The 20,460-nt window shown below is 43.3% G+C and overlaps 1 protein-coding gene across 2 annotated transcripts; it reads left to right on the forward strand.

Moving 5' to 3' along the window:
* Nucleotides 1–1,334: 1,334 nt before the first annotated feature.
* LOC119337006 (putative aldehyde oxidase-like protein) lies at nt 1,335–16,753 on the forward strand. 2 transcript variants are annotated; one of them, XM_037609101.1, is made up of 10 exons: nt 1,335–1,628; nt 10,914–12,581; nt 12,706–12,965; nt 13,579–13,788; nt 14,060–14,278; nt 14,542–15,510; nt 15,611–15,706; nt 15,816–15,914; nt 16,107–16,296; nt 16,413–16,753. In XM_037609101.1, exons 1-10 carry the CDS (start codon nt 1,478–1,480, stop codon nt 16,628–16,630), a joined length of 4,080 nt encoding a protein of 1,359 aa, XP_037464998.1. In that variant the 5' UTR covers nt 1,335–1,477; the 3' UTR covers nt 16,631–16,753. The 2 variants fall into 2 exon arrangements, with proteins under 2 accessions (XP_037464998.1, XP_037464999.1); XM_037609102.1 differs by lacking the exon at nt 1,335–1,628 and adding an exon at nt 5,720–6,123.
* Nucleotides 16,754–20,460: the final 3,707 nt, after the last annotated feature.

The following is a 20,460-nucleotide window of genomic DNA, read 5'->3' on the forward strand; positions in this document are numbered from 1 at the left end:
CTACTCATTGGTCAGCTGTCAAGAGGATTGTACGATACATTAAGCACACTGTGAGTTTGGGACTTCAAAAGACGTTCTAGTTCTTCACTTGTTAGTGCTTTCTCTGATGCTGACTGGGCAGGATGTGTTGATGATAGAAAGCCAACAGGAGGATTTGCAGTGTTCTTTGGTTCAAACCTTATTTCCTGGAGTGCTAGAAAACAAGCTACAGTTTCAAGATCAAGTACTTAGGCTGAGTACAAATCATTAGCAAATGCTACTGCTGAAATCATTTGGGTGAAATCATTGCTTGATGAATTGGGAATTAAGCATCGTCGTGTTCCTTGTTTATGGTGTGATAATTTGGGAGCCACCTATCTCTCTGCTAATCCAGTTTTTCATGGAAGAACTAAACATATTGAAATTGATTTTCATTTTGTGCGGGAAAGAGTGGCAGAGAAGAAGTTGGACATAAGATTCATTCCATCCAAGGATCAAGTAGCAGATGGATTTACTAAAGCTTTGCCGGTCAAGCTCTTTGAAGAATTCAAGAGAAATCTTAACATAGGATAGTTTAGATTAAGGGAGGGTGTTAGAGTTTGAATAGTATATGTTATGTAATCTCAAACTATCTCTCTATCCCTCTCTCCCGTAGCCTTCTTTGTTTCCTTGTATTAGCAGGAGTCCTAATCCTGCTCCTGTACTCCACGGCAAGTTTGCCCCAAATAAATAAACAGCCGCGGCTCCCTTACGAGGGAGTAGGAACGCTTCCATCAAATCTAATAGCATATAGGTGCTCGTGTTTTTCTGAATTTATTATAGGTTTTCCAGAGATATTTGTTCAGTGAAAGGAGATGTTTTCGTCGATTACGAGGTGTCTATGGTGACTTCATCAATATTAAGATGTTGTCATGGCTCAAGTGCGGGGACACGTATATCCCTCGTGCCCGCTTTTTATTTCTGATTTTCAAAATTTTATATCTTTTAGACGAACTGAGGTGCCCCTGCGCATTTCCGATATGGTCATGGGAGGGATGTCGTCGTTTGCTTATTTCTTCAGTTTGAGAGGGATAACGGACAAAGGAAGAAACGGCTTGGAGGATAGCAGGTTGATCGGGAAGGGAGTTGGGATCATATCTCTTTCGCCTCAATTTATTACACGAACATGAAGGCAACAGAATATGTTGGAACATTTTCGTGTCTAGTTGACAGCATAGCTTGAGTAGTTACTTCGCAGTGCACGTGCGTGCACGTCCACGGACCTACCAGATCGCCGCCCATATCGTGGCTGTCCCCGTTTGGTGACGCTGGCCCGATCTCCTCCTCCGAGTCGCCGGGGCAGCTAGCACTCGCCGTCACGCAAGTAAAGACGCAACACAAAAGATGCCGACCAACACGTTCTCCATCACATATCCCAGTGCGCGTCGTCGTCCTTGCCAGCCAGGCTGAGTAGCTACTCAACAAACCATTTCTGGCGAGCTCGCCCGGCGAAGCGGCGATGGGGTCGACGAGGCTGGAGAAGGTGGTGTTCGCGCTCAACGGGCGGCGGTACGAGGTGGCCGGCGCCGACGTGCACCCCGGCACCACGCTGCTCGAGTTCATCCGCACCCGGACACCATTCACCGGAACCAAGCTCGGCTGCGGCGAAGGTACGTATGGTTGTGCTAGTACGCATGCAGTGCATTCCAAGCTCATGATCCACCATTCCCTTGCTGACTAGCTCTAGGAACCTACGTGAAGTGAAGCAGGTTCTTTCTTTTCTCTCTTTAGGGCAACATCGATTGAGTGGAGTATATTTTCTTCAGATAAAAAAGATTGACTGTAGTATATATACGTGCTGCCGATCATGATCGAGTGCACAATTCAGAGCTTCCGCCTGAGCTCAAACCCTTTGTCCTGCTGTCACCGTGCTATGGAAGATTTGGGACGCGCGAAATGATCAAGTTTTCCGACAGCAAACACTGTACATCGATGGTGTTATAATAACTAATTTTCTCTTGGATTTCGCCCTACGGACAATTCGGGTAAAAACTGTTTTTCTTTCCTCGCGTTTGCACGACCTCTGATTCAAAGTTCAGGTGGGGAATCTCTCCCCATGGTGAAAGTTTCAAAAAAAAAAAAAGGAAAGCGAGTACACACTAGAAGTATGCCTTGTGTAACGTTGACATGCGTTGTGGTCCGAGTGTACCTCATCATTTTCATGATCCTAAGATGTATGTTTATTTAATGTTTATATTTACGAGCACTGTCACCGTTGGCCTGAACTCCCAGTACAAAGAAATTAGTGTTTATAATCTGTTGGCGACCTGCCGATGGTCTCACACCGAGATCATTATGTCGGTGATTACTACTTCATGTCTGTTTCAGGATGATTAATTGTACAACATAATTTAGTTTGTACACTTTGAAATATGTTGGGCTCGCGATCCCATATTTAATTTGTTTTTTTAGGTAACCATCTTTAATTTGTCGGTCGTACTACCGAGAGAACATCCTTTCCAGATTCAACAAATGGTTGATTGAGCTGGCGCGTAGGTCGTGGCCCAAACTTTCATGACATCTAATGATCAAACGTTCTATTATTCTGCGTCATAATCTGGTATCCTCAATCTGGTCCACATAGCGCACTAAGCTAATATCACATACATATTCCAGATATTAGATAATTCAACAAGAGAAACAAATAGTCGGATCGCTATCCAAAATTAGTGGCAGCCTGTAAACTTAGAGACGGGTGTTTCCCTGTACGCCGGGCGTTTGGCTCTTCACCGAGAGCCAAACAACACTTTTTTTTTTTTTTTGGCTTAGGCAGCTCTGCACGGTATATGGAGGCAACCTCTAAGCTCTTAGAGACAGGAAAATCATACACTGGATGCTCTAAGATTCTAGGAAATAATTACCATATCGCAAACTCTTACTAGTTTGTTTTCATGGTTTCATCTACTTATGTACCTGACATCTGATCAATATGTTTTTGGTAAAGCGGTCCCCTGACAGTTGGTTGCAAGTACTGTCACCGCAAATGGACATACATGGGGTAGGTGTCAAAAATCACTGCTTTGGCTATTTTCCGAACGGAGACAGACATGGCATGCGGTAGCTTTGCTGAGTATCGTGATTAGATTAGAAACATAGGTTAGACTAGAAAGAATTCTAACTTATCTTATATTCTAAGAAGATCATGTACTCATATATATATATGCCCATGAGGATTAAGTAATAATCAACAATTCCGCCATTCCCTCTCTATACCTTCGAACAATCCCTGTCTATCCTTTCTATTCTCTCTGTTCCTAAATATAAATCTTTTTACAGATTTCATTACAAACTACATGCGGATATATACAGACATATTTCAGAGTATAGAATCACTCATTTTGCTTTGTATGTAGTTTATAGTGAAATCTCTAAAAAAACATACATTTAAAAACGGAGGGAGTAATAAGCTAGATACATCCTTTTTATCCATTTTAATGACAAGTATTTTCAAACGGAGGGAATAGTTATTGATAGCTAAACGGAGAGATTAGTTCTTGCCAGACGTTTCCATTTTGAGTTGAACTGCACCATGTGGAAGGTTCTCTCATCTGTCCTTGTCACAGAGTCATAACCAACACTGTTTCATTTTCTCTTGAGCTAGGGGGCATTCGTTGTCCTCGTCCATGCATAGTGGGATAGTTATTAGAAGCAGTGGTTGATGTTTGGCAAGATAGCACCTCCCTATCTTAGTTGGGGACAATATTATATAATGGTACAGACAAATATTATATAGTCCAATCAAATAGTCTATTCTTGGTGTAGCTAATCCTGAATATAGGTTATAGATTACATCTATACAACGTAAAATTCACTACTACATGTACTAAGTTGTGTAGAAAGAATAGGGAGGTAGATTCGGCGATTTATTGCTTGAATCTTTTGGGCATAATAGGACTATACGATCTTCTTGGAGTACAAGACAAGATAGAATACTTTCTATTCTATTCCCTGTTTTCAATCTAATCACGATACTCAACATCCCCCCGCAGTCACAACGATAGCGACGCGGACGGTGAGACTAGAGGAGAATCCAAAGGTAAGCTGATAGACGTCCCCCCACAATCATAACAATCGATGCAACGCGAAAGTCATCGCTGGAGTGAAAACCAATGAGGTTGCTCAAGTAAGGTTGTAGCCCTTTGTGCCGATACACAGGTAGCTGAGAGCATAGGGTGGTGTAGCCGTGGTCGAGGTAGCCATGCGAGGGACGCCGTGGTCGGTTGAATCGGGTGACCGGTGTCGAGGTAGTCATCGTGGACCGGGAAGAAGAGCAGCGGCCCCGACATCCTGAGGAGGCGGCGGCGGCTAGGTCAAGAGCGCAGTGGTGGTGCTCGAAGTAGGCGAGAAAGAACCCGACAGCGTGACGAAGACTGGCACAGATAGTACCGTTCCCGTGTCTAGAAAGGCGGCGTGGTGCATACCACGCAGAAGTCGACATGCGTGGACGATGAAGTAGACCGCGTGTCACGCTATGACCTGAAGCGGCAGCGCGTGGGTAGGGGCTACGATAGGGAAGACCTAAGGGTGGTGGAAGAGACCGTATGACAGGCTTGCTATGTCCCGATGGGGCGACGCAACGGCATGGCGAGGGTCGGTGCAGCCACAAAGACGGCCTGAAGCTGGACAGCCTCAGGGCAGCGGTGAACCGCGTGCCGCGGAACTACGACCCGAAGGGGTGACATTGCGGCAATGCGCGGGTTGATGCAACCACGAAAACGACCTCGGGACGACGACGTCAATACCGTGCCGCGGAGCTACGACCGAAAGAACGACACAACAACATCGCGGGTCGATGCAGCCATATAGAAAACTACAGAGCAGCGGCTTTGTGGCCCAACGAGATGACCCAACGACAACCCGTTGATCGATTGATGAATGAACGCGTTGTACTCGAAAACCGTCTTCACGATATCCTACGAAGCTCTGCGTAGATGGTTAATCTGACCGTAGACGCGATGAGCGAGACCCAAAAGATGTGAGCCCACGAGAAGACACCCGCGATATGCGCCTACACGGCTAGACGTGGCATGAGGACCGCATCTGATGTCCGAGTAGTCGGACTTGCCAACAGCACTCAGCCGGCCGGAAACACATGCCATGCATTGCACGGGATGCATGCTTCAACAGCGGTGTGGACGCAAACCAACCTGTGGTTGGATGGTTAGAGGGACAATCATATTCTCAGCTCATCAGAGTTTAAGTCCTGGTGCTTGCATTATTACTGAATTTATTTCACGTAACAATGTAGTATTTATTGTACACTAACTCAATAAAACTAAAAAAAGACATTAAAAATGCCAGCATGAATCTTCGCGTAAAATTGATGATATATGATTTCGATGTGCGATACGTAGGGCATATTAAATTGTGCTCAAGCAAAACCGAAATTTTCTTCACGGACAGACAGACAAAGAAACTATGCAGACCCCACGCCGCGAGCCTTGCTTTGCTCCACGTCGACGAGGAATCTCCTTATTCAAATGGAGAGAGGATGAGAGGAAGAGACGACGGCGGAATATGAGATGACGTTTTTCTTTTCTATTCTATGGAAAGCAGATAATGTATTCTAGTGGGAGTCAAGAAGATCGTATCTGTTGCCGCTTCCATTTTGACAACCGAGGAAGGACCGCTTGGAGGCATGAGCGGTTCCTTCACTCCAAGAAAAGAAAACAGCACTGCTTCGGCACCGCTCGCACCACCTACCGGATTGGGTCACCGCCATGCATGCCGCGCTGTCCGTCCCCGTCGGAGGCCACGTGGAGGCCTGCAGCTACCACTCGCCGTCACGTACGCAACTAGGCAGCCAGCATTCAACTCACTCGCTATAGCTTAGCAGCTCGCCCGCCACCTTCTCCATCACACACACACACGCACGCACGCACGCATCGCCGTGGACGCCCTTAGCTACTCATACATCTATCAACCATTTCGAGCCAGTCGACCGAGCGGCGGCGATGGGGTCGACGAGGCTGGAGAAGGTGGTGTTCGCGCTCAACGGGCGGCGGTACGAGGTGGCCGCCGGCGACGTGCACCCCGGCACCACGCTGCTCGAGTTCATCCGCACCCGGACGCCATTCACCGGCACCAAGCTTAGCTGCGGCGAAGGTGCGTACACACGCACGCTGCATTTCTCTTGCTAGCTCGCTCTCGATCCATACCATTCTCTTGCCAGCTTAGGAGCGTACGAACGCTGCTAGTTGCACCTGGCAAAGCAGAACAGCATCGCTCAAGCGTTGTACTGTCGGTCGTGTGTACTATGCTGGAAGAGTACGCACTTGAATTATGTCTTGTTTGATTTTGCGTCGACATGCATGCGTTGTGGTTAGAGCGTACATCATTAATTTTAGAGTACGGTCTATGCTTTATACTTCCTCCGTCGCAAAATAAATGTCGCAGATTAAGTATAAAGTTGGGACAAATGGATTATTTAATTGTAAGCACGATCACATTTGTCATGAACTCAAATTACAAGGGAATTGGTGTTTCAGTCTGTTGGTGATCGGCCGATAGTCTGACACCGAGATCATTATGTCGGCGACGATGTTTCCATGTCTATGTCGGCATGATCGTTAAACATAAATCAATTTTGTAAACTTCAAAATGTGTTGGACTAATGTGATCATAACTTTTAGTAGGTCGTGCTGCCTGTAACACATACCATAGATGCAAATGATTCATCTAATAATGTGCCTTTTTTTTGAAACGGATGTAAGTGCTTCGCTGGGTCTCACCAAATAAGAAGAGTTTAAAAAATTACAAACTAGCCATCATATCGGCCATGAATCTCTGGTCTACTCTGGCAGCATTATTAGAGCACTCATACCGGAGAAATGATGTACCTTAGGTACGTTGATTGCAAAAATGAAAAGGATTACCAACGGAAAACATAGACTTCGCATCAAGTGTCGGACTACCGGTCACTGTTAGCTAAGCCGGTTGATCGGTAGTTATGATCATATTTTGCAGTGACAGACTGACAATGATCCTCCTTGGCGTTTCCATTTTGGCTATCAGCTCACGTGTCTACTTTCCCATGTGGAACGTGCTTTCTCATCCGTCCTTGTCATAGAGTCATAACCAACACTGGTTGGTGAATGGAAAGGGCACGTCCCTTTCTCGTGGCATGCACGGATGATAATATACATTATAGACAACATGTACAACAATAACATCACCATCTATAAGTTTTTGTGTAGAAATCCTACGGATGCTTTGTAGATTTATAGTCCTCTTCCTCTCATTCTATCATTTCCCGACTTTCTTTCACATCACTAAAATTCCTATGCGGCAGTGCTTGCGTATGGCTGACTGAGCACTTCTGTACATGGCGTTAAACTGTAACTACTTGGTACCCTGCAAGGTTCGAAGGAACAACGCGAGGAGCTTTGCTACACCTATGTAGTGACTTAAGAAGGGAAGGCTTACGTAATTAGTTGGCAATTTTTTATTGGTTTTCATTGGGGCATGTGGCCGCCCTAAAATTCCGTGCAAATTTTTCTTTTCATTTCCATTCCTTTCTTTTCTTTATTTGTTTGCTTCTTTAGTAAAAAATTGGGGTTTCAAACACTGTTCACATATTTGAAAAAAAGTATTAAATTTCAAAAATCCCTCCTAATTTTAAAAAAGTCAATAATTTAAGAAACATTTTGAAATTCAAAAGATGTTCCTTCTTCTTTGAAACCCACAAATTTGATTTTTTTTGTGAATTTGAGGAAATGTTAAATTTTTTGATAAAATATTTTTAATTCATAAAAATGCTCATGGATTAAAAAAATGTTCACCGATTCAAAAAATTATTGCGAATTCACAAAAAAATTCAAATTAAATTTCACTTGTTCAAAAGTTTCAAAACAATCTCATCAATTCGGCAAATGTAAAGAAATTCAATACAACCATCAATTTAAAATTTTTCTTTAATATTTTGAAAATGTTCACTAATTCAAAAAACCTTCTCAATTCAAAACAATATTCATGTATTTTTAAAATGTTCATGTATTTAAAAAATCATGAATTTGAAAATATTCATGAATTTTTAAAAAAATGTGCATGATTTTCAAAGAAGTTCATGAAATAATATTGGACGCATATGCAGTGCATTCCTCACCTGTGGTCCACCATTCTCTTGCTGGCTAGCTCTAGGAACCTACGTGAAGCGCATGTTCTCTCTTCATGAAGCGCATGTTCTTTCTTTTCTTTCTCTTGAGGGCAACATCGCTCGAGTGTAGTACGCTATGTACTACCGATCATGAGTACAAGAGCTTCCACTTGAGCTCAAACCCTTTTGTCCTGCTTCCGATGATGTAATAACTAATTTTCTCTCTGATTTCACCCTACGTCTAAAAACTGCCAAACTGAAGAACATGCCAGATTTTCCTTCCTCGATCGTCTTTGCGCGACCTTTGAAACGGAATTCAGGTGGGGACTTAAAAGGAAAGCGAGTACACACTAGAATTATGCCTTGTGTGACTTCGACATGCGTTGTGGTCCAAGTGTACATAATCATTTTCATGATCCAAAGGCATACTACGTTTATTTAATGTTTATGTTTACGAGCACGATCGCCATCGCCATGAACTCCCATACAAGGAAATTGGTGTCTGTAGGACTCGTTTGTTTAAACTTTTGCTTCTACTTTTGTAACCTTTTCACTTTGGTAGAAAGGCCACAAAAAGCTCTTAAATATGGGATTTTTGTTTTGTCTTTTGGCTTATGAATCTATATTGTTACATGATGGCATAAGCCAAAAGCCGAAGCAAAAAAAAAACATGATCATTTTTTTGGCAGGGCATTTTTTTTGGCAGGGCATTCTAGATACTGAGTAATTCAACCTGAGAAATAAATAGTCGGATCTTTATCCAAAATTTAACTATTGCATCGACTTAACATGATCATTTTGCTTGCAAAGAAAAAAAAGGCATGCGATAGCTTGCGGAACTGGTAGTTATTCATAGCTAAACGGATTTCTTGCTGGTGATCATTTTACGCATGGAAGGGCGGCATCTTCGCCGCGTGGGATGGCGGCATCTTCGCCGCGTGGAAGGGCGGCATCTTCGCTGCGTGGTTTGCTGAGGCGGCCGTTTCAGGGGCGCCGATTTCTGTTTGGCAACGATGATGGCGTCAAGAGGAGCTTGGGTCGCGGCTCGGGCTTTGGTAGTCGGATCTTCCCGGCGTGCCCGAGGTGCTCTTTAGGGCACGGTCGGCGTAAGTCCTGCATATTTCCCTTGTGAGGCTCGTCGTCAAAGTCGAAGTTGTCGGTTGTTGGCGCGTGTGGCCATCTGTTGGCATATGCCGTCATTGCTCTGTGTAGCTGTTTGCGAGGGCGACTTGTTGGTGGAGCTCTATGGTGAAGTCGGAGTCGCCCGTTCGGAGATAACCGGTGATGACGATGACGCTTGCGACTCCCCGGCGGATGTCTTTTCTTCTTTGCAGCTCATGTTTCATGTCGGTGGCCAGGTTGGCCGGTGGTGCCCATGTTATATGGGTTGGGTTGTATTGGTTTTAGCCCGGTTTTCCGTCAATTAACCGGGCAATTCTTACTTCTTCTTAATCAGTGAAAATGGCAAGTCTTTTGCCTCGTTTCAAAAAAAAAAAATCATTTTACGCATGGGCACGCGGTGGTGTTCCTTGGCGTTTCCATTTTGAGTCGAACTGCAACATGTGGAAGTGGAACGTGCTTTCTCATCTGTCCTTGTCACATAGTCATAACCAACGATGTTCCGTTTCCTGACGAGCAGATGAAACAGGAATGAATTCGTTGTCATCGTCCATGCATATATAGTGGGAGCATCCATTTTGTTTTTTCTCCTAGAGCATTAGGAATGTTTTCTACATGAAAATTTACAAATATGTACAATATTCAATAATGTTTGGTGCAAAAAAAGAATCAGATTTCTTTTACCATCTTTATCTGAATTCACCGTCGACGAGGGTTCATTTGAGCTGGGGACGGAAAATCCGTTTCACAAACTCTCTCTCTCACTCTCTCCTCTTTTCTTCATCCCATCCAGATTTTGTATACATGGATATTAATTTGGAAACTTGCTGGTGATGTTAATTTAGAAACCGACCAACTATAGGGATGTTTGGTAAAATCGCACGAATTTTGCAGAAAGCCCCTCATCGCCTGTGAGAGTACATACGGTAGCCAAATTCCCCAAATCGGCCCTCAAATCCCTATTTTTGCTTTGCCGCCACACGCCTTCCCCAATTCCGGCGGCATCTCCGGCGAGCCACCGTGTCGTCCCTTCCGTCTGCATCCCGTATCCTCTCTCCTCGCTCTCCAATCTCTTACCATTTCTCTGCCTCAAGACATGGCCGGAGGCGATCCAGAGGGTGAAGCGAGAGGAGGTGGCCTCACATGCCGCTGGCGCACCACATGTCCTGCGCGACAAGGGCGGTGAGGGTCTCTGAATCTCTGATACAGGGGGGAAACAATTTCTAGAGGATTTCTAGATATGCTTTGCTATGCATCCAATTTCTGTAGGTTTCACTTGTGAAAAAATAATTGATCGGTTTCTGATGTACTGAACTGAACATCCCTGGCAAGTGGATGTACTAACAGTGTATTTTACCCTTATGAAAATCTTGTTGAGAATCTCCTAGTATTTCACACTGCCAGTGGTTTGCGCACCGGCATTCATCGTCTACTTTTGCATCCCTATGATTCACTCCTGTCATTGTTTTGCTTACTTGGGAGTTCAGACTTTGAAATAAGAATCCAAACCAAATTGGGATTGATAAGTATCAGTAAATTTGGTTATATTTGTTCAATTTTCACATAAGGCCTGGTTCTTTCGGTTCGGCCAGTTCTGCAGATCAATGCTATGTTTATTTTGTCCAGAGAAGAGGCGGATATAGCATCCCATGAATAACTGTATCATTGTGCTCTATTGCAGGTGGATGTGGAGCTTGTGTAGTCCTTATAGCAACTTACAATCCAACAAAAGATGAGGTGACTGAATTCTCTGCAAGTTCATGCCTGACTCTGCTCTACAACATAAATCTCTGCTCAGTCATCACCACCGAAGGCCTGGGAAATACCAAAGATGGTTTCCATTCTATCCAGAAGAGGATGTCTGGGTTCCATGCTTCCCAGTGTGGCTTCTGCACTCCTGGCATGTGCATGTCTATTTTCACCTCTCTTGCCAATGCCGACAAATCCAACAAGCCTGAGCCACAAAAAGGGTTCTCAAAGCTGACGGTGTCTGAAGCAGAAAGGGCGTTCTCAGGCAACATGTGTAGATGTACCGGTTACCGGCCAATTGTCGACGCCTGCAAAAGTTTTGCTTCAGATGTCGACCTGGAGGATTTGGGCCTGAATATATTCTGGAAGAAAGGCGATAAGCACGCTGACGTTAGCAAGTTGCCAGCTTACACGCTTGGCGGCGGAGTCTGCACTTTCCCGGACTTCCTGAAATCCGAGATAAAATCTTCGCTTCATCATCTAAATGATGATTCGGATGTTATGGTCTCCAGGGAGGGTTGGTATCATCCTAAAAGCATTGAGCAATATTATGATTTGCTGAACTCTGGCTTGTTCAGTGACTGCACAGTTAAAGTGGTTGTCGCAAACACAAGTTCTGGTGTAAAGGGATACAAGGACCAGGATCTATATAACAAGTATATTGACATCGGTGACATTCCAGAGCTTTCAGCTATTTGGATGGAAGACAGTGGCATTGAAATTGGAGCAGCTACACCAATTTCTAAGACCATCGAGATACTTGAGCAAGAAGCCAGGTCTAAATCATGTCCAAATGGAAGTGTGGTTTTCAGAAAACTCGCCGACCACATGAGCAAGGTGGCCACACCTTTTGTCCGTAACACAGCAAGCATTGGTGGGAACATAATTCTAGCACAGAAATACCCTTTTCCCTCGGACATTGCGACCATACTTCTCGGTGCTGCTTCAACTGTTCGTCTTCAAGTTTATTCAGAAACACTAGAGGTTACTTTGGAAGAGTTTCTGGAGCAGCCTCCTAGTGATCCCAGTACATTGCTCCTGAGCATATTTATTCCACATTGGGCTTCAGATTCTCAGAAAGAAAGTAAGGTGATCTTCGAAACTTACCGAGCAGCGCCGCGCCCTCTTGGCAATGCTGTTTCATATATTAACTCTGCTATGCTGGGCCATGTCTCCCTGAATGAATCATCTGGTGATCTTGTGTTGAGTAACCTACACATGGCCTTTGGTGCCTATGGGACAAAACATGCTATTAGAGCAACAAAAGTTGAACAACACCTGAACGGAAAAGTTCTCACTCCATTTGTTGTGCTTGAAGCAGTTCGGTTACTTAGAGAAACAATTGTACCAATAGAAGGAACATCACATGCTGAATACAGAGTCAGTGTGGCTGTTGCATTCCTCTTCAGTTTCCTGTCTCCATTTGCTAAAGGAATCAAAGGGCCTGGAAAAACTCCGAGCATTGGTTCTGCTAGTTCTTTAGATACAGATGATCCCTGTAATCTTCCATTGTCTTCACGTCGAGAAACAATTTCCAGCGATGATCAGAAACCAGTTGGCGAGCCAATTAAAAAGTACGCAGTTGAGCTTCAAGCTTCTGGTATGTGTTTAATAAGCTTACATCATCAAAGTTATTAATGGGATCTAGAAGTTATATTCCTCTCCAAATTATCCTTCCTTTATGATTGTGTTTAGGCTTATAGAATTTCTTTTCTGTACTGCAGGGGAGGCAGTATATGTAGATGATATCCCTGCTCCAAAAAATTGCCTCTATGGAGAGTTTATTTACAGCACACAACCTCTTGCATATGTCAAGAATATCAAATTCAAGCCGTCTTTAGCAACAGAGAAGGTCCTCACGGTTGTTTCCGCGAAGGATATTCCAAGTGGAGGGCAAAATATTGGATCAAGCTTCATGTTTGGGGACGAACCACTTTTTGGTTCTCCTGTAGCTGAGTATGCTGGGCAAGCCCTTGGTGTCGTGGTACTTATCTTTTCATATTATCAATGTTTACTCAACAGTAAATTCTTGTGTAACAAAGTTAATTAATAAATGTGATTTTCTTCATTATTTCTCTCTGTAAACTAAGTTTGTTAATGTTAAGGAAGAAGTAACTTTCAATTAGGAGGTGCAAATCTGTTCACATTAAAATAATAAACCCTAATATCACACAATTTTCATCCAAAAGATATGTTGTATATGTACAATATGCTATATATGTACATCCAAATTTCATTTATAAAATACGCTAACAAATTCCATATTAGATTGGGTTAATTAAACGCTTACAGAAATTTTCTGCGGTGCGCTTGTATCTCCATTTCTTTCATAACAAAATTGCTTACCAAAATTCAACGCAAGTGGATATGCAAAATATATCTGTATTGATGTCACATTTTATCATAATATGATTGTGTTTAGTATAAACACAAAGATTAATATTTTTTAATTAAACTATTTAATAATTAGTGCAAAATTTCTCCTGGTTACAAGTAAGTATTAACTACGTTTTGCCCTGGTCACAAACTTATTACAATGAATTGTTATTGTGTATTTCTTCAATACTGGTATCATTAAAATGTGTACTTTACCTCAGATTGCAGAGACTCAGAGATATGCCAACTTGGCAGGCAAACATGTCGTTGTTGAATATGACACAAAAGGTTTGAAGCCACCCATCTTAACTGTAGAACAGGCAGTACAGAACAATAGTTATTTCGAAGTTCCTCCTGGGAAGTATCCAAAACAAGTCGGTGATTTCTCGAAGGGCATGGCACAAGCTGATCACAAGATCCTCTCAACAGAAGTATGTTAATTCTACACACCGCGAGACCTTTTCATACTGACATCTCACCTGCATTGCTCAAAAGCAAATGGAAGTTTTTATACTCCCTCCGTCTAAAAATAAGTGACTCGACTTTATATTAACTTTGTATTAAAGCTAGTAAAAAGTTGAGTCACTTATTGTGGGACGGAGGGAGTACTTAACAACGCAAACGTTTAAATTTGATTTTCAATGGTCTCTGTTTTCAACACCACATGGCATGCATTAATATGTATGACTTCGATGATCACAGGTGAAACTTGCCTCTCAGTACTACTTCTACATGGAAACACAAACAGCACTGGCGGTTCCAGATGAAGATAACACTATTGTGGTCTACAGTTCATCACAATACCCTGAGCTTGCACAGAATGTCATAGCGAGGTGCCTTGGCATTCCATTCAGCAATGTGCGTGTCATTACAAGAAGGGTTGGAGGAGGCTTTGGTGGGAAGGCATTCAGATCATTCACTGTAAGTAAGATCAAAAAAATTTGAACAGCAGTCCAACAGAGCCTGTGTGTTACAACTGAAACAATCTAACAATACTTTTTTATGAATATTGCATTTTATGAATAACTGCTATTTTTAGGTAGATTAGAGTTCTAGTGATAGCTTCTAACATAAGTTTGCCCATTTGAGCTTAATTTTACCATTCAATCAGCTTCCAAGAAAGCCGAAACATTGACCATTTTAGCTATTGCTACTCAGTGATCCAACAATATATGCTTTTGCAGGTAGCAACTGCAGCTGCACTTTGTGCCTTCAAGTTACGTCGTCCAGTGCGGATGTATCTCAACCGCAGTACTGACATGATCATGATCGGTGGTCGGCACCCCATAAAAGCATATTACACTGTTGGTTTCAAGTCCAATGGGAGAATCACAGCCTTGCACCTTGACATTCTCATCAACGCTGGGATTTCTCCAGATGCGAGCCCCCTAATGCCTGACACTATGATGTCAGGCCTGAAGAAATACAACTGGGGTGCTCTCTCGTTTGACATCAAGGTCTGTAAGACAAACACCACATCCAAGTCAGTAATGCGTGCTCCTGGAGATACGCAAGGCTCTTTTATTGCTGAAGCCATCATCGAGCATGTCGCTTCAGTGCTGTCGCTTGATGCTAATGTTGTCAGGCAGAAGAATTTCCACACCTATGACAGTCTTGTGTTGTTCTATCCAGAAAGCGCAGGTGAAGCATCGACGTACACATTGCATTCTATTTTCAATAGATTACTCACGACGTCAAGCTACCTGCATCGAGCTGAATCCATCAAGCATTTTAACAACCGCAACAAGTGGCGGAAGAGGGGTATCTCTTGTGCGCCCCTCATCTTCAAGGTGGCACCAAGGCCAGCTCCTGGAAGAGTTTCTGTGCTCAACGATGGTTCCATTGTGGTCGAGGTTGGAGGTGTTGAGGTTGGGCAGGGACTGTGGACCAAAGTACAGCAGATGACGGTTTTCGCGTTGGGACAGTTATGGCCTGATGGATCTGAATGCCTTCTTGATAGAGTGCGTCTTCTTCAGGCTGACACGCTGAACTTGATCCAAGGTGGACTCACTGCTGGCAGCACTTCGTCTGAATCTAGCTGTGCAGCAACCCTTGAGGCCTGTAACATGCTGGTTGACAGATTAAAGCCAGTCATGAAGAAGCTCAGGCAGCAATCCGCTGGCGCTGTTTCATGGGATGCTTTGATTGCTCAGGTTATTTTTTATTTTTCTCTGGATTTTTTTAACACATAAGAGTAAAATATTTGTGTGTGATTTTTTTTATCTTTATACGTGCTAACACTTTCCCAAATAGGCCATTACGGATAATGTTAATTTGTCCTCAAGTGCATACTGGGTACCTGCTCAAGAATCGAGCACCTATCTGAACTATGGAGCTGCTATAAGTGAGGTACAAAAATATTCTGCTAAATGTCAATCACACTAGCATAGTCCAATAGTTACTGGATGATATTGTGATAGTTTTCTGACTTCCAGTTCACTTTTTACTAAAAATCCAGGTAGAGATTGATGTTCTTACAGGAGCTATTACTTTACTACGGAGCGACCTTGTGTATGACTGTGGAAAGAGCTTGAACCCTGCAGTGGACTTGGGCCAGGTTTGAGATATTTTCCACTGCGCTATGCTCTTCTTTTATCACTTTGTAGTGAACACGGATATTATTTGATAATTCCTTACTCCGAAATAGAGCGAGTACATTACATTGCAACCCTGATCAGGGTTTTTCTTTATTATAGTGCACATGATGATATCGTATATTCATATCTGATCTCTACCATCCACCTTACAGATTGAAGGGTCCTTCATACAAGGAATTGGTTTCTTCATAAACGAAGAACATGAAACAAATGCCGATGGACTGGTTGTGAGTGACAGCACATGGGTCTACAAGATCCCGAGCGTGGACACCATCCCGAAGCAGTTCAACGCCGAGGTGCTCAACACTGGGTACCATAAGAACCGTGTTCTTTCGTCAAAAGGTATGTAGCAGGATTGCGCTTTCCCTGAACTAAAGCAATATGAATATAGTTTTACTATTTTGCCAGCTGAAAATTATCACTGGTTAAAAGTGATTTAACTAATCTGCCTCTGCCAGCCTCTGGGGAGCCCGCCGTGGTTCTCGCAGCGTCGGTCCATTGCGCGGTGAGAGAAGCCATCCGAGCGGCGAGGAAGGAGTTTGGAAGCTCAGAGCTCATTTTCCAGCTCGACGTCCCAGCTCCGATGACGCATGTGAAGGAAATGTGTGGTTTGGACATCGTGGATAAGTACTTGGAAAGCCTATCTGCACATCAGTCTCGAGCTGCGGCAGCGTAATACAAGAATGGGGTACTGTCAACCTGAAGGAGTGGTGTGGTTTGTTCGTGTTGCGTGGTAAATTGCAGACATGATGTTCGAAATATTTATAACATTCAGTGTTGTGCTTGCACACTTTTGTAATAATTCTGGGTTGAGATTTGCATTGATAATTCCTGATTGAGCTTGGAGGCAGGTTTGCATTTAAAATGCACGTTTATAAATAATAATACGTGTTTGTTATTTGCAATTTGTCTGAAAATAAAAATTGCGTCACTCAATTTGGGAAGAGAAGAAGATGGCGAGGCACAGTCCGATGTAGAGCTTTTTTTTTTGACCCGGGCCATAACCCCTTTCCATTAAAGATATAACGGAAATACAAAGTTCACCACACAAGACCCAACAAAACGAACTACAACATAAGGAGACTAGAAAGGGGTAAGGCGAGATCAACGCATCACTGGGAAACCCGCTACAAGCACCGTCATTGAGCAGCTCATCGCGGGGCGAAAACCCAGTGACACCTATCAACACGCAAAACCACTAGACCTAACAGAATCAGGCAAACTCCAGCAGGAGCTAAAACAGTCTCACAGAGTCCACATCACCATGCCCTTGGGGCAAAAGCACTCGCGCAGGAGTAGAGCTTAACAAAACAAGTAAGACGCCTCGACGAAATCTCTTTTAGATGCAGCAGCATCAGTTCGTCGGTGCCGGAGGTGCACATATCCTCATCATCGCTGATGCATTCGACCTCAGCATCTTGGCTCCGCGCTCCATGGACTCCCTGTCCTCTCCAGTCATCAAACCTGCCCAATATGTCAAAAAGCCACAAGCAGCATACACCACATTAAACGGACTTTTAAGAGATTTGTGCTCAAAGGTAGCCTGATTGCGACTGATCCAAATCGCCTAGCCCATAGCTGCCAAACCAAAAGTATAGAATTTAGCCCCATCAGGAAGGAAAATATAACACCAGGAGAAGTACTGCCAAAGATTGTTTGGACACAGCAAGGTGCCAAGAACACACCCAACTGTCCTCCACACCACCCTAGCCACAGGACAAGTAAAAAAGAGGTGTTGTGAGGTTTCCACTTCATTACAGAACGAGCATTTAGGATTCCCAGCCCACTTTCGTCTTTTCATGACATCTCTTGTCAACACGGCATCTTGGAATAGTTGCCAGAGAAAAATTTGAATTTTCAGGGGATTTTTGCTTTCCAGATCCACCTAAAATCACATCCTGCCAAATCTCTCTCCAGATAGGAGTAAACCGATTTGGTCGAGAATTTTCCTTTATTCCCCAATCTCCATCGAATACCATCTGTCTCCTCAGAAAGCTGCCAAGAGTTCACCACCCCAATCAGTTCATTCCACTGATCTTTTAGAGGCGGATGAAGATTCCTTCTAAAAAGGTCCTCACCTTCAAATTTTTTGAAGTCAGCTACTGTAATTTCCTGATAATTACAGATACTGAACAGGGCCGGGAATTTATATCGCAAGGGATCTTCACCCCTAATTGGATCACTCCAAATCCTGGCCAAATTCCCCGAGTTCAAAACCACCTCCCTCCCTGCCAAATAAATTTCTTTCACCTTCATAATAGCCTTCCATATGGGGGAATCCCCAAACTTACTTCTAACCGTGTCATTTCTGAAGTATTTAGCTCGAATTATCTCCTGCCAAAGGCCTTGTTGGTTTTCCAACTTCCACCACCACTTAGTGAGAAGACTGATGTTTTGTCTATGCAAGTCTTTAACTCCTAAACCTCCTTTTTTCTTGGACCTGCATATCCTAGACCATCTGACCAGGTGATATCTTCTTCTACCATCCGTTTCTTGCCAAAAGAATTTTTTCCTATGCTTATCTAGTTTCTCAATATTTTTCTTAGAAAGCATGAACATAGACATATAGTAGAAAACAATACTCGTAAGGGAGGAATTGAGGAGAGTCAGTCTCCCCCCTGAGGAAGCTGCATTCCCAATCCAGGATTCGCAGCATTTAAGGAATTTATCCTCCACAAAATCCCAGTCTATTGCACGAAGGGTAGAGTAACTCACAGGAACTCCTAAGTATTTCATAGGGAAATGACCAATCTGACAGTTAAAGAGCTCAGAATAAAAGGCAAGAATCTCATCATCCCCTCCAATACAAAGAACTTCGCTCTTCAGAAAGTTAATTTTTAAACCTGACATGAGTTCGAATAGATAAAGCAGGAGTTTCAGATTAACCGCGGCTTCTTTGTCATGCTCAAAGCACACGACTGTATCGTCTGCATACTGGAGGATAGCAACCCCCCCATCGATCAGGTCCGGAGCTAGCCCAGTTATCATATTCTCTTTCTGAGCATTCAGGATCATTTTGGATAAGGCTTCCACAGCCATATTGAACAAAAAAGGTGAGTGTGGGTCCCCTTGTCGCACCCCCTTGCAGCTTTGAAAGTAAGAACCTTTCTCATTATTAAGTTTGATATTAATGGTCCCATTTTTAAGGATATTTTGGATCCACCCACACCACACAGGGCCAAAACCCCTGTTACTGTGGCACTCAAGGAGGAAATCCCAATTGATCTTATCATATGCTTTTTCAAAATCAAGTTTCAACATCACACCAATCTTCTTTTTTCTCTGTGTGTGATGAAGAATCTCATGAAGGGTTAAAATGCCATCCATAATATTTCTGTGTTTTATGAATGCATTTTGATGTTTGCTGATCAAAATATCTGCAAACAAGGCTGCTCTATTATCCAAAACTTTGGTAATGAGCTTGTAAGGACATCGTAGCAAGCAAATGGGTCTATACTGTTGAATTTTTTTAGCTCCACTCATCTTAGGAATGAGGGTAATCACCCCGTAGTTCAATCTAGCCACATCTAGGGAATTGCTGTGGAAGGCCTCGAAAAGGTTCATAATATCTTTTTTCACAAACTCCCAGCAATGCTTATAAAATTCTGCAGGTATGTTATCGGGGCCAGGGGCTCGGTTGCTCTTCATACTGAAAAGGGCTTTTTTCACCTCTTCTTCAGTGAATTTACTGGTAAGCATGATATTATCGTCTTCAATCAATTTCTCGGTCTCAGCCCACATATCAGGCGACAAGTGAAATAGGTTTCCTCTAGCAGGCCCAAACAGTTCCTTGTAATAAGCTGTGGCATGAGCTAGTAGGTTGGTGGTCCCCTCAATTACCACCTCCCCATCAGTGAGGGATTGGATCGTGTTTTTCCTCTTTTTGCCATTAGCCACTCTGTGATAAAACGCGGTGTTTCGATCTCCTTTTAAAAGCCAGCGTTCATTAGATTGCTGTAGCCAATATAACTCTTCTCTAAATAAAATCTCACTAAGTTCTATCTGAAGCGCAGTCTTTCTCTCATATGACTCAGGGTCGAGAGGATGCTCCTCTTCTTTACTCTCTATTACTTCTAACTCCCTTTTAATTTCTTTCTTTCTCTTCCTGGCATGACCAAAAATGTTTGAGCCCCACCCTTTGAAGTATTTTTTAATGCGCTTCAGTTTGATATTAAGAACGTCAATAGGATCATCTGATCTGACAGGTTGCTCCCATATTTCCTTAGCAATAAGGTAAAAGTTTTCGTCACACAGCCAGTTAAGCTCAAATCGGAATTCGTGTTGATTACGGCTCTTTTGCCTCTCCTCTCCCGAGGACACAAGCAGTGGATTGTGGTCCGAAACATCTCTCACCAGTTTGCGAACCGTAACCAAAGGAAAGATATCCTCCCATTCAAAACTCATCAGGACTCTGTCTAACTTTTCCAGAGTAGGATGCTTTTGATTATTAGTCCATGTATACTTGCCTCCCCCCATATAAATCTCTCGAAGATTCAAAGAGTTTAT

The sequence above is a fragment of the Triticum dicoccoides genome, chromosome 7B, assembly GCF_002162155.2.
Source record: "Triticum dicoccoides isolate Atlit2015 ecotype Zavitan chromosome 7B, WEW_v2.0, whole genome shotgun sequence".
In the NCBI taxonomy this organism is placed as follows: Eukaryota; Viridiplantae; Streptophyta; class Magnoliopsida; order Poales; family Poaceae; genus Triticum; species Triticum dicoccoides.

What these genes read in the sequence shown, in the direction of transcription:
- LOC119337006 (XM_037609101.1), top strand. Translation starts at nt 1,478, where the DNA reads ATGGGGTCGACGAGGCTGGAGAAGGTGGTGTTCGCGCTCAACGGGCGG. An exon ending in AGTTGAGCTTCAAGCTTCTG is followed by an intron (nt 12,582 to 12,705) that starts GTATGTGTTTAA and finishes TCTGTACTGCAG; the next exon opens with GGGAGGCAGTATATGTAGAT. An exon ending in CCGTGTTCTTTCGTCAAAAG is followed by an intron (nt 16,297 to 16,412) that starts GTATGTAGCAGG and finishes TGCCTCTGCCAG; the next exon opens with CCTCTGGGGAGCCCGCCGTG.